Genomic DNA, 14472 nt, shown 5'->3' on the forward strand with positions numbered 1-14472 from the left:
AGTGCGCTGTGTGTGCTGGCTCCTTTCGAAGAGCGAGTTTGATATACAAATACACAAAAAAGTCAATTTTATTAGTACTTGTTGAACTTCAGGCTCTAATTTATATATTTTGTTTTTGCATCTTAATGAAAACAAAATGAATCCTTGTATTTGCTCTTTACATTGTAGATAATTATTTCTTTTTCCCTCTGATGTTTTTGAAGTCTCTGTCAAGCATTTTGTTCGTCATCAAAAATTAAGGGAAAGCTCAAATGTTGACCAAAATAAAAGTATTTGATCGGGAGAAGAATTTTGTTTTAGATCACTGAAGAAGAGTTAAAAGTCAGAAAGTGAAACTATTTCTGTTTTTTTTTTCAGCCTTTAGTTACATTAAAGCATTAAGGGGTCACCAGCTTCACAAACTGAATATCTGCTGCATGAACTGGGCTCTCTGTTTCCACCACTGTCAGTCTGCCACTGCTGCTAAAACTTAAAGGGATGGTTCAAATATTTTGAAGTGAGGTTCTGGATATTCTTATTCTTACCTGTTGTGGATATTTTTTTAATGACCTCAGTTTGAAGCAATAGTTTAATTCAGTGATGACTGATGAGTTAATCAAAAATGCTGCTGCCAGAGTGTTAACTGGAGTTAGTAGGAGAGATCATATCTCTCCAGTTTTACCTTCCCTCCACTGGCTCCCTGTCAAATCCAGAAATGAATTCAAAATCTTACTCCTAACCTACAAAGCTCTCAACAACCTAGCTCCATTTTATATTTGAGTTCTTATTGTTCCATATTTTCCTAACAGAGCACTTTGCTCTCAGACTGCAGGCTTACTTGTGTTTCCTATAGTTTCCAAAAGCAGAATGGGAGGAAGATCTTCCAGTTATCAGGCTCCTCTTTTGTGGAACCAACTTCCAGTTTCTGTCCGTGAGGCTGACACATTGTTCAGTTTTAAAACTGGGCTCTTTCCTTTTTGATACATCCTATAGTTAAGGTTGGCTTGTTATGCTGCTGTAGGCTTACACTACTGGAAGGCAAATTGAATGATTTATTGTGATTCTTGACCTGCCATTGTGTATCTGTTCCTCCTTCCTGTTCCTCTCAAACCCAGATGGTTGAAGCAGATGGCCGCTTGTCCTGAGCCTGGTTCTGCTAAAGGTTTCTTCCTCATGAGGGAGTTTTTTTCTTTCCACTGTCGCCTTCATGCTTGCTCAAGATGAGAGTTCTGTGATAGAGTAGTCTGCTCCTCAGATAGTAACTTATTTTTATATATGAATGTTTCTGTTCAGTGCCCTGAGATGACTTCTGTTGTGACTTGGCGCTATATGAACAAACTGAATTGAACTGAATTGAATTAACATTTTGATGAGGACTGCTCTTAAAACAGCTCTAGTTTGAATAAAAATAAATTGATGTAGACATTAATTTATAAACCTTTATATTGACATCTGTTATAATTACATGATTACTCCAGCAAAAATGTTTTGACAGGTCTCCAACCACCGGGACAGGAGCTGATATGGATCCATGGATTATTTGGTACTGATCTCCAGAGAGAGAGAAAACAATGAACCTTTCTTTAAAAAAATCAAAATGAACATTTTTATAAAATGCAGGGTATTTTATTTTTTTAAATGAACACTTTCCTTGGTGCCTCTTTCCTGCACTTGTCTCAGCTGCAGGTATTTTTAACATACTGATAAACTTACAAGTTAACCTTAGACAAAATGAGTAAAAACCAAACGTACACACCTACACAGATAAACACGCGCACACAATATAGCATTTTGTACTAATACAAACTGTGGGGTTGGATAAAGGTACCTTGAAGTCATAAAACTAAAGTAGCGTTTTGCTCAGACTCATCTTCTAAATGATGAATGAACAGTTCCATCTTCCTAATTGTCTTTGCGGAGGCTGTGTGAGGTCACGGCAGACATCCTGCCAGGCCTGCTTGGTTAATAACAGGACCAGGCTGGTGACGGAGGCCTGGCGGGATGCCTCCGGGCTGAGCCACTGTCATTACCTCGCGGAGGTGATGAACAGCTTGTGGACTCAGCCCGCACTATCACTTTGTCTTTGGAAACCAGAGAAGCCTACTGCAGGTTGAGCTCAGATACTTTTGCTTATTTATCTTCGGAGACTCCTGTAATTAAACTAAAAGCAACTACTCCAAAGTAATGTAAAAACAAGGATTCACCCTTTAAAACCAGCAGATTACAGATATTTTGGTTTAAATGTTTACCTGTAAAAATAATGCTGCTTAATGGCAAGAAAGAACAAAATACAATTCGTGGTGCTGGACTTTACTAACGTATTTTTCAGACTATAAGGTGCACTTAAAATCCTTTAATTTCCTCAAAAATTGACAGTGAGCCTAATAATCAGGTGTGCCTTATGTTTTAATTCTGGTTGTGCTTATTGACCTTGAACCGATTTTATGTGGTTATTGTGAATGAGTTGAATAAAGTTTGACTTATCTGACTGTTTTGTTTCACTTAATGGACCTCATAATCCGGTGCGCATTATAGTTAAAAAAAAAAAAAAAAAACATAGAAGCTGTTTTTATTCAATATAAGGATTATTAACAGAGCAGACCATAAGTACTTTGTTTTCTCTCCTTTACTTTTTTGGTTGCCATGACTTCAAGGTCAACTATAATATTGGCAACTATTAGGTAAACTGCTCTGTTTTTTGTAGAAACTTTAAAGTACACAAATTACCGCTAATAAAATAATTACATGTGAAAGGGGTCAAATGAAAAAGAATAAATGAATGAGGTGTTTTTGCCAAATCACGTTTTGTACAGTATGTTAGCCTTAGACATTACATTGATAAATCTTAAGACTGAACTTTAAGTATTTATTTGTACACGTGAAACAGATGGCGAGATGAAAGTAAAACAAAGATGTTCGTTTTAACTTCATTACTACAGTAGATGTATTTTTCAGGTCAGTAAAGTGTGTTTTCACTGAATCAGCATTATAAATGACTCCTTGTGTCAGAAAGGCCTCTTAATGGGTAAGCATCTGTGAAATTGGAAACTGGTATTAAAAGATAAAGTGTTTGTGTTTGTCGTTATCATTGAAGGTTATCTTAATATAATTTTTTACAGTGTTTACTGTTTAAACATATAGCACTTACTTACTTTATCTCAACAGACATGTCCAGATACTTCCACTCCTTTGTGCAGTTTGTCGTCTCGCTCTGGCCTTTCCCATCCAAACTCCACCTGCACACGGTACCTCTTTGTCTTCTTTTTTACTCGTAATATAAATATTAAATATTGTTAATAAGTCAATGAGTTAAAAGTAACTGAAAGGACCAAAAGTTTGTTTAAAGTACAATTTACGAAGACTTTTTTCTTCATATTCTGGACTCTGATTTACTTGTTAATTTATTTTTCAGAGGATGTGCGGCAGCTTCAAGTGAACATCCCTCACTCAGGTCTAGTTCTCACCCCTTTGGGAAGCTCCATCTCCATCCCCTGCTTCGTATCTCTCTCCTCCTCCTCCTCCTCTCCTCCAGTGGTACCTCGGGTAAAGTGGACAGTGGTGTCCGGTGGGGTAGAGACGCAGATCTTGGTAGTACGAGGTCAGAGGGTGAAGATCAACGATGTGTACAAAGATCGGGCAGCGTTGTTTAACTACACGTCCTCCCCTGACGACGTGTCCCTGTGGTTAGGAGATCTGCGCCACAGCGACTCGGGTCATTACCGCTGTGAGGTGCAGCAGGGGCTGGAAGATTCCAGCGACGTGATTCAAGTCAAAGTCAATGGTGATTGATATATTGGCATTGATGTTTTTGTATGATAAATTCTCCCCAACAGCCATGATCTGTCTTATTTCTGTGCATGTGGTGCACCGTGTGTGAATATATTCATTTTTATGTGTGTCTAGGGGTCGTGTTCCACTATCGAGATGCTTTGGGCCGGTATGCCTTTTCCTTTCAGCAGGCCCAGAGAGCTTGTAGGTCCATTGGTGCACAGATTGCAACTCCTGACCAGCTGCTGGCAGCTTATTATGATGGGTACGAGCAGTGCGACGCAGGCTGGCTCGCAGATCAATCCGTCAGGTAGTTTGTCACCATTTTTCTTTTTTTTTTTTATACGTTATGATCAAACTACAAAATATTCTTGAAGCTTTACTTTAAAGTTTTCTAATGATTATGATACGTTTATGATTTCCTTGATGCAGGTATCCAATCCAGGTCCCTCGTGAAGGTTGCTATGGAGACATGGATGGGCAACCAGGAGTGAGGAACTATGGGACAATGAACCCAAATGATCTATATGATGTGTACTGCTACGCCGAACAAATAGATGGTATGAATTAAAGCTATAAAATGTTTTTGTGTGCTGAATTGTTGCCAATTTAAAAGTCAAAGATGCACAGATCACATTTTACCACGTTTTTAAAGCTCCAGCTGGTCAATTCCAGTTTTTGAAGTACTATATGATTAATAGCAGACAATATATTTGACACTATATAATACTATATTTATAGCTGAAATTAAGCAATCTCTGTTTATCATGAACAGCAAAACAAGCTTTTTCGTTAAAACTAAAAGAGCTTTCCCAGTGGAAATCTATAAACAACATTCTCCACTTTATGAAGAAAAGTGTTTGTAACAATTAAAAAAACTAACAGAAAAATACATATCACTCAAATAAGACAGATTATTGCCATTTACAGTTATCAATTTGTAATTAGATTTTTTGCCCTCCTCAAAATATATATGTATAATAATAATAATAATAATAATAATAATAATTCCACCTTTTCACAACAGTATTTTTTCTTATAACTTCCATTTAAAACAATTCACTGGTGTCCAACATTATACAAACAAATAAATAAACTAAACATCACTGATTTACTGTTAAATGCACTGCAGTAGCTCAGTGGTCAGTGTCATCATAATCTTGAATCAGTGGGTTTGAGCCCCGGTTGTTACTGGTCTAAAACAAATGCCAAATTTCTTGTGCAGGTTTGCTAACTGTGGTGACCCATGAAAAGTGGATCAATGAGAAAACAAATACTTTTATATGTTTTATATGTTAGGCTGCCTTCAGGCCCAGGCCTCCCGTGCACAAGAGATCTGTGATCTCAGTGGGATTTGCTGGTTAAGTAAAGGTTAATAAATATGTGGTAAATTGTGCAATATTTATTAATGTTATTGTAACTTAAATGGGAAATTGTAGCTTGATAATTATAACAATTTAGCTATTTAATTACATTTGTTAACCTGCTTGCTAATTATAGCTTTTACAAAATAAGCTTGTCCTAAATGTCACCTGTTTAAATGACCCATGAGGCCTCAGTTTTAAAACCTAAGCCTTGTGGGTTATTTTGATCCAAGGGCAGCAGGAGGGTGAAGTTACAGCTGGAGGTTAAATTGAAAAATTCTAGTTTATATGTTGCTGAACAGTAAAATGAGCTGCAGAAAGTTCTCTGTACCAACTAGTAGCCTCCTACACATTTTTTGTTTGACTTTGTTTCTAAACACTGCAGATAAAAGCTTACTTTTAATTTTCTTCACTTAATAAAAACTTTCATTCTGCAGCTGTGTTGTTAACAATGTAAACTAGTGTTAGTTGTGGCGTCACATGCTCAAAATTAACAACAAACATATTTGCAATGCAGTAAACATAGTAAGATAAGACAATAATGGAAATATTTTGTGTTTAAAGGGGAGGTGTTCCACGACTCCGTTCCACAGCGGTTATCGTTTGATGAGGCACGGTCTTATTGTGGAGCTGCAGGGGCAGAACTAGCAACAACAGCACAGTTGTACTTGGCGTGGAGTGAAGGACTGGACCACTGCAGTCCTGGTTGGCTGGCTGACGGCAGCGTGCGTTACCCTATCGTAACCCCAAGAGAGAGATGTGGAGGCCCTCAAGCAGGCGTCAAGACTCTGTACCGCTTCAGGAACCAGACTGGTTTCCCAGAACCGTTCAGGCTTCATGATGTTTATTGTTTCAAAGGTGGGTCTCTTGTTCCACAACTACAAACTGTATATACGTATAATACAGTGTCAATGCAAAGGTATAATTGCTACTTTGTCTTCAACAGGAAAAAGGAAAACCTCTAGTGACTCTCCGATGGACGGTGTGCTCACAGAAGCAGAAGACATTGAACAAAACGTTATACTTTTTATGGAAACACATCAAGAAATTCAACTTAATCAACAAGCAGAACAGGTGGAACGAGAGGTGCAAAGTGTACTTGAGTCTTTGCCCGTTTTGTCAAGCCCTTTCACTGTAGAAAGCCCAGTTGACACACACCCAAAGGTTACATCCGACGTTGCAGAATCCACCCCGAACACATCATCTGCACTAGACCTCCTTCAACTAGTTAATGAAACCTCAGAAACAAGCTTGGACTCTGAGCATCCTACTGAAGTCATGAACACTACCATCAGCAAAACTGAAACCTACAATTCAACCCAGAGCACACCATTTTCACTCGGTGTTTACAATCAAACAGATTTCCACCAAAACCTAAGCTTCACCGTTCTTCAGTCTGAGCTTGAGAGGACCACATACAAACCTCACAATGAGAACCAGACAGGGCCAGGCATTAATTTTGAGCAGACGACACATCTACCTGAAGAGCAACAAGAATTACAAAACACCAGCTTAAGTTTTGAAAAAGCACACGTCAATTACAGTGACACAGAAAGCAACTACACTCGGGAGGAGAGCTTCTGGGAGGCAACTACGATAACAGTTGAGCCAGTGCTTCATGGGAAACTGGAGGAGGCAGCAGAAGACCCTGAGCAGATGTCGCTCTCGACTCAGGCATCTCAGGAACAAGGAACACTTTCAACACATGTAACTCAAACTGCAGAATCAGCCATTGAGACTTCAACCTTACTGTGGGACTACATAGATGGATCTGGAGATTATTCTCAAGGTATGTCAAGCATTTGTATGTGTCCATCTAAAACAAAGACTTTTGCCAATAATACTTTTATGGATTGATACCTCTCTCTACTTGTGTCCATCAGGAGTCCAGACTATGCAATATTTGATAAGATAGCTGTTTATCTGTTTCCATATGGTTCTCATCAGTTTAGAAGCATTGTTATATAACTCAACCAATCTTATTATTCTTCTAATTAATTTGTATTCTTTTCCAGAGAAAGACGTTGAAGCAGAAGAAGTCACCACATCTCTTTCTTCCACTGCTGGCTTCACCACACACCAATCACATTCTTTGGCTAGTAGAGCTCCTGCCGAACAGACTGCAGCTCCAGATTTTACCCTCTTACCTGGGTCACACAAAGTGGGCTCAGAAGTATTCTCCACATCACCACACCTATGGGAGTCCTCCATTTCTAGACAAGAAGGAAGTACAGGCTTAGACGCAGGAGACATGGAAATTGAAGAAATACAGATTCTCACAACGCAGTCACTAGAATGGGTTGTTTCTAAAGTAAGTTTAACTACCACTGAGTCTCCAGAGGAACTGAACACCTCTCAGTCACCGTCTGAATTTTCTATGGCACAGAATGAAACATCTGGTTTCGTACTGTACTTTGATTCTAGCACTTCTGCTGAAGATGCAAGTGGATATGAACCTAGTACTGGTAGTTCCTCTTTTCAAGAAGATAATAAACTTGCTCTAGCCTTTGAAGAACAAACTACAGCTACCCCAACCCATGAAGAGCAAGCCAATGTTTCCCTTTTGATGGAACAAGTTAAAGTTGCCCCAACCCATGTCCCTGAAGAAGCAAAAGTCATCACAACCATTTTCCATAAAGAAGAAACTAATGTTCCTTTGACATTTGATGAAGAAACAATGTTTACCACAACCATAACTCCTGAAGAAGGACCTAAGGCTGTCCCAACCGTTGCCCTGGAAGAATCGGCTAAAGTTACCCAAACCCTTGACCTTGAAGAAGGAGCTAAAGTCACTCCAACTAAAATTGACCTAACTCTTGATAAAGAAGACAAAACTCCTTCATTCATTAAACGTGAAGATGAATCCAGTGTCTCCCTGATCATTAAAGAAGTCACAGTTGTTCCAACCCAAGTACTTGAAGAAGAAGGTAAAGTTGTCCCAACCCTGGATCTTGGTGAAGAATCTAAAGTTGTCACAACCCTTGACTTTGCAAAAACATCAAAAGTTGTCCCATCTCTTGAAGATGAAACCAAAGCTCCCTCATCTCTAGATTTTAAAGAAGAAGCTAATGTTGCCCCAACTATTGAAGATGTCAAATTTGCTCCAACTCTTGTCCTCAAAGAAGATACTAAAGTTGCCCCAACCCTTGTCCTTGAAGAAGTTAAAGTTGCCCCAACCCTTGTCCTTGAAATAGTTAAAATTGCCTCAACTTATGACCTTGAGGAAGCAACTAAAGTTGCCCTATCTCTTGACTTTGAGGAAGAAGGTAGTGCTACACCAACCATAGAAGAAGAGGTCAAAGTTGCCCCAACCCTTGTCCTTGAGGAAATTAAAGTTGCCTCAACTTATGACTATGAGGAAGCAGCTAAAGTTGTCCCAACTCTTGACCTTGAGGAAGCAACTAAAGTTGCCCTATCTCTTGACCTTGAGGAAGAAACTAGTGCAGCACCAGCCATGGAAGAAGAGGTCAAAGTTGCCCCAACCCTTGTCCTTGAAGTAGTTAAAGTTTCCTCAACTTATGACCTTGAGGAAGCAGCTAAAGTTGTCCCAACTCTTGGCCTTGAGGAAGCAACTAAAGTTGCCCTATCTCTTGACCTTGAGGAAGAAACTAGTGCAACACCAGCCATGGAAGAAGAGGTCAAAGTTGCCCCAACCCTTGTCCTTGAAGTAGTTAAAGTTTCCTCAACTTATGACCTTGAGGAAGCAACTGAAGTTGTCCTATCTCTTGACATTGAGGAAGAAGCTAGTGCAGCACCAACCATGGAAGAAGATATCAAAGTTGCTCCACCTTTCGTCCTTGAAGGAAGTATTAAAGTTGCACCAACACATACCCTTGACAAGGTTAAAGTTGCACCAACCCATGTCCTTGAAGAAGTCAAAATTACCTCAACCGATGCTCTTGACAAGGTTAAAGTTGCACCAACCCATGCCCTTGAAAAAAATAAAGTTACCCAAACACATGTCCTTGAAGAAAATGAAGAAACACATGTTACCCCAAATTTTGTCACTGACAAAGTAAAAGTTGCCCCGACTTTTGTAACTGAAAACCTTAATGTTGCTCCAACCTCTCATTTTGAAAAGCAAACTAATATTTGGCCAGTTCATGCTGACTTCACTGTCTCTCCGCTCGATTCTCAAACTTCTGAATGGGCTCTGCTGACGACCACATATGGACCCCAAGAGTCTCTGGATGATGTTGAGTTTGGTCAGAAACCCTCAGTCAAAGCAGTTTCAGATGCACTGACAACTAAGATGAGCACAAAACCTACTGCTGCTGCTGTAAATACAGTCTCCCCCTCCATAATCACCACCCCTCACAGGTCCCAAACCATCTGGAGCCCAACCACCACAAGACCCAAGAGCTTCCATGAAACGATTGAATTACAGAAGGGGACCCATGTCATACCACCTGTGGATCATGCTTTGGTTGATGTTGAGCTCAGCCTCACTAAGCCACCCACCCTGCTTATCCTGCCCAATGAGAGGGCAGCTGTAGGTGGTGCAGGGAAGCCTTCAGGTAATGTTAAAACCACATTCACCAGCCTAACCGTCCTCTTTCTGCTCAGTGCAGTGATGCACTAAAACCCCTGGTTTGTTAGTCTCTGCTTCACCTTCTGTAAAACCCTCTACTTGCTTTTCATTGACTCCTCACATTGTTTTACTTGCAGTATGAGCAAGCCTACTGACCTTTCTTACTAAACTTAACTTTCAAACCCTTCTCCACTTCTGTCCTTGCGACTCCCTGCTCAAGATACTCACCGTTGGACAGTTTCCCCTTTGACATTTGTCAACAGTCTACTTGTGCATGGTGTTTTTTCTACTCATCCAAAATTTGACTTCTGTGAAGTACTGGTGTGTTTAAATGAACGTTTTAGTGCTTATTTTACAACATAGCCCCTTAAGAATGACGGTAACACCTTAGTGAATGTATTTTTGTAAGTTGAGCATTAAAATTTGTTTGCAAATAATCTATTTCTGCACAAAAACTGAAGCTAAAGGTCTTGAACTGCAAAAGTTCACAATGCCTGCTTGATTGGGCAGGCAGCGATTTAATGAATGTACCAGCAATTACAATGAATGTAATGGCACTAACCAATGCAGCTAAACAGTTTTATGTGTAACTGTTTTTCCACTTATGACTTTTTTTTTTCCATTTGCGTTGCTATATTAGCCAGTCTAGCACCAGAATTTGTAACATTTGACAAACTGAATTTCCTTGAATGGTTCAGAGCTTCAGTATATTGGGGTCTTGGGATCAGACTCAACTCCTTACTTTTGTTTGAAACTCATGGTAACATTTTGCACTAGTTAAACCCTGGAAAGAAATTTCTTGTTCAAAACATTTTTTCTTAGCTAAGCATAATTTGGTTAGCCATTCCAGTTTTTGACTATGGTGATGTAATTTACAGCTCTGCTTCCAAATCCCACCTCCATAAATTAGACCCCTTTTTAAACACCAAGCCTTTCAATATGTCACCGGAGCTCCCTTCAACGCATCACTGTACTCTTTATTCACTTATGAATTGGCCTCCTCTTCACTCTCACAGACGAACACTGGTTTCTGTGATTTATAAAATACCAATTGGTTTAATCCCATCTTACCTCCATTTGTTACTCAATATTAATAACATCTGTCCTTGTTGTTCCAGTAGCTACAACAATCTACATGTCTCTAAAGCACAAACTTTCTCCTGGTCATTCTCATTTTCTGCTGCTAACGGTTGAAACCATTTGCAACAGACTCTAAAGATATTTTTTGTTATTCGATTTTCATCTTTTAAAAGTGAAGGCATCACTTCATGATCACTGAACCTCTTGGTTGTTGTATATTTTTACTATGCATCTGTTTTAGTTATTTGATTGCACTGTGCTTTCGATATGTACAATTTAACATTTGGTTTGTTTTCTGTGCATGTTTTGTTGTTTTATCTTGTTTTATTTTTGCTGCCTGTTGGCCAGGTTGTTACTGAAAATTAGAATTTGTTCTCAACTGAATAAGTTAAATAAATGCCTTATTATTATTACAGAAACACAGATACAGTGTAAAAAATGTTTATCATTAAGTTTATCTTCTCACTTGTAGAATTTTTTATTTGTTTTGCCCTATTCTTCCCTTTTGATCTAAGTGTACGGTTCAATATTTCACTTGAAAAAAAAATCTAATTTCTACAATATATTTTCATTCATCAAAATGTAGAATTTGTACCTCTTTTTTTAAACACATAATTAATATTTAAATTGAATACAATCTTTGTGCATGAGCTGGCAGATTGATGCAGGAGTTAGCAGTATTTTTACAGTAAGCTGTTTAAATAGCACTTATTTTTGTCAAGTTTGCACGTCTTTTCAAATGTTTGCATTATTTGAAGCTCAAGTTGTGATTTGGTCTAAGATTAAACTACAGCAGTGTAAGCATTTGTACTTTCACACTTGTGTGTCTTTTGTTGCTCTGACTGACCTGCTAAAGTGTCGCTTCACCACAGGATAGTTGTGGTGTTTGTCCATGTTGAGGCAAAAGTCTCCTGCAGCTGTAACTTCTTCTGTACCTAAAATACTGCAACATAAAATCAGGAGACGTAATGCAAAACATAAACCAAGCTTAGAATAACTATTTGAGAGTCAGACCAGCACGTTAAAAGGATAATTCAGTTTTTTAAGGGGCGTTCTGATGAAAGTTTATGAACAATTATTTTACCCGATAAGGCTGTGAGCGGTCTAAGTTTGGAGAGTTTTATTCTAAATAGATCAACAGTTTGAGCAGAGCCAAAACTAAAGTACTCCATGACTGTTTACACAAATATGACTTTGTAAACCATTTTATAGCTGTCAATTCAGCATTTCATGGTTATTCTGGCAGAAACATGATGTTCCTGCTGGAAATGCCCAGGCTGCTCTGGAAGAGTTGCGACTAGCTGTTCCTGCTGCTGTTTGCACTTGCAAATATTCACTTAAGTCTAAGTAAATAACAACATAATGACAGTATAAAAAAGGTTTATAAAGTAGCGTTTGCACTCAGCAATCCACTTTGGTCTTGGCCCGGCTTGAACTAGTGGTTAGAGGTTAGCTCATGAATCTGGTCAGGATTAAACTTTATTTCTCAGGACTGAAGTGAGTCGAAGAGCTATCGACAACAGGTAAGATGTTAATTACTCACGTTTCCAGAGTACCCCGCTGCTATATGAACTATCGCTTTAAAATACAGCTGATGTTGTTTTTGTACAGATGTTATGAGGATGTTATTGTGTGAAAAGGGCCTGCTAGAGTTCACGTAACATATATAATCAGATTGTTTGGCCAAGAGATAGAATCTGTGTGTCTGTAGATGGTTGAAAATATTAGAAAACGTAAACTCAGTATCAAAATCGTAAAAAAAAAAAAAAAAAGTATTTCATTTTAAAGTTTCCATTTACTAAGTCTATAAGTCTCTTTACTGCTGCAGGAGCTTAATTCTAGACTGTCAAGGGATTGTTTAATTTTTTTAATTTAAAGAAAAATGGCCGATTAAAGAATAGCAGCAGCTCCCCAGTCATTAACTCTGTAAAACGCAGTAAAAAGTAAATATTTTAGAGGACATAAACATAAGAAAAGCAATCTTTTCAGACCAGTGGATCTTTCAGGTTTCAAAGATTGCTTTGTGATTTCCCATATAGCAGATTTGTTACATGTGCAAAAGTTAAAGTTGTTGCTTTGAGAGCATATGATTCTCATTTAGTGCAGAGAAAAGCAGTTATTACTGTAGCGCTCATAAACACAGCTGCAGAGATGGTTTTGAAATGTGAGCGTAAGCATATAATGACAAACAAGACTTAGTCTAGTTTACACAGAGATCAAAGCTTAGCTCGGCTTACTTAAAAAAAAAAAAGAGCTTTTTAAATCAAAACTTTTTTCTTTTAGGGTTTTAAAGTTTATTATCCAGCAACAAAAGCCAAGAAGTCATTTTTTTTCTCCTCGCAGAATCATCCAAAGAAGTTTCCAAAAAAGTTTTTTTTTTTAGCTTTAGTGGGCATTTTGTGGAGTTGGTAGTTTTAAAATGTGTCTGACAGATTTCTCTCACATGTCTCCTTCATACAAGGTTTTTCCATGGGAAACATGTCAAGCATGGTGGTCATATGTGCAAATAATACACGGTCACAGAAAAGGAAAAAAAGGTGTATTAATGTTATTATCAGATGCCTTTTCAGAAACACTGCAGTAACATTTGTCAAAATGCCTAACATCATTAATTAATCATAAAACTGAACACTTTATGTTCAAATAACAGCATGGCTCCATGATTAACACTTTGACACTAAGAGGAAAAAAACTTGTTTGGTTTTTAAAAGTTGCCGTTTTGGTCCATTAAATCCAAAAGAATGAAACAAAAATTCACTGCAGGGTCACGACAACAAAAAAAATATATACCTTTTTACATTTTGTGTTGTCTCTGATGCAAAACTAAACATTTTAAAGGGTAGATGTGGAACAAGAAAGAGGAACAAAAGACCCGAGGAGCTGACTCTGTGACGTTTGTCTCCTGCTGCCATCTCTTGGCTCTTATGGATGTGCTCTGCAGTTTGCAGAATTCGAGCAGGATCCAGTGATGCTTCCAGCAGTAATCATAAGTTTAGTTTATGAATAACCTGCAGTGGTGACCTGTTGTGTTTCAGATGTCTGCCTGGATGACCCCTGTCTGAACGGAGGCACTTGCTCCGACCGAGACGGACTCATTAAATGTCTCTGCCTGCCAACATACGGAGGAGATTTCTGTCAGACTGGTGAGCTCTCTGCTGCTTTAGAAACAAAACACAACGCAAAAAGATGTTTAATAAGCCGCAGGCAGACTGACTAACCAGTAAAATTGAAACTTTAATTGTGACATTTATGGGAACTCTATTAGTTCAACTAAATGATAAGACAAACACATTTATTCAGCATGAATCTCTTATTCTGGTTGCCCTGCCTCCCCTGTTGTGCTGTGTGCAGACTTGGAGCGATGTGAGCCAGGCTGGGATAAATTTCACGGTTTCTGCTATCGACACTTCAGCCAGCGTCAGAGCTGGGAGGTCGCCGAGCAGCACTGTCGCATGCAAGGAGCTCACCTGGCGTCCATCATGACCCCCGAGGAGCAGGACTACATCAACAGTGGGAGCTTCGTGAAGCAGCTTTTATAAAGTTTGTATTCATCTTTATTTTAATAGATGCTGTTTGTCCTCACCAGGTAATTACAAGGAATATCAATGGACCGGCTTGAATGACAAAACCATTGAGAATGATTTCCGCTGGTCAGATGGAAACCCACTGGTGAGGATACACACACACACACACACACACACACAGAGAGAGAGAGAGAGAGAGAGAGAGAGAGAGAGAGAGAGAGAGAGA

General features: G+C 38.8%; 1 protein-coding gene across 1 annotated transcript in view; it reads left to right on the plus strand.

Annotated features, from left to right (window-relative positions):
- Positions 1-3000: 3000 nt before the first annotated feature.
- Positions 3001-14472, plus strand: part of LOC119425458 (aggrecan core protein) — a 13705-nt gene continuing 2233 nt past the window's right edge. Inside the window, exons 1-10 of the mRNA XM_037692987.1 lie at positions 3001-3004; positions 3392-3760; positions 3883-4057; positions 4180-4307; positions 5676-5969; positions 6058-6900; positions 7127-9628; positions 13758-13865; positions 14074-14232; positions 14309-14391. Coding sequence (XP_037548915.1) covers positions 3001-3004; positions 3392-3760; positions 3883-4057; positions 4180-4307; positions 5676-5969; positions 6058-6900; positions 7127-9628; positions 13758-13865; positions 14074-14232; positions 14309-14391 — 4665 coding nt within the window. The remainder of the gene's footprint in view (positions 3005-3391; positions 3761-3882; positions 4058-4179; positions 4308-5675; positions 5970-6057; positions 6901-7126; positions 9629-13757; positions 13866-14073; positions 14233-14308; positions 14392-14472) is intronic.

Source organism: Nematolebias whitei, chromosome 19 (assembly GCF_014905685.2).
Source record: "Nematolebias whitei isolate Nwh7 chromosome 19, NemWhi1, whole genome shotgun sequence".
NCBI classification, from domain to species: Eukaryota; Metazoa; Chordata; class Actinopteri; order Cyprinodontiformes; family Rivulidae; genus Nematolebias; species Nematolebias whitei.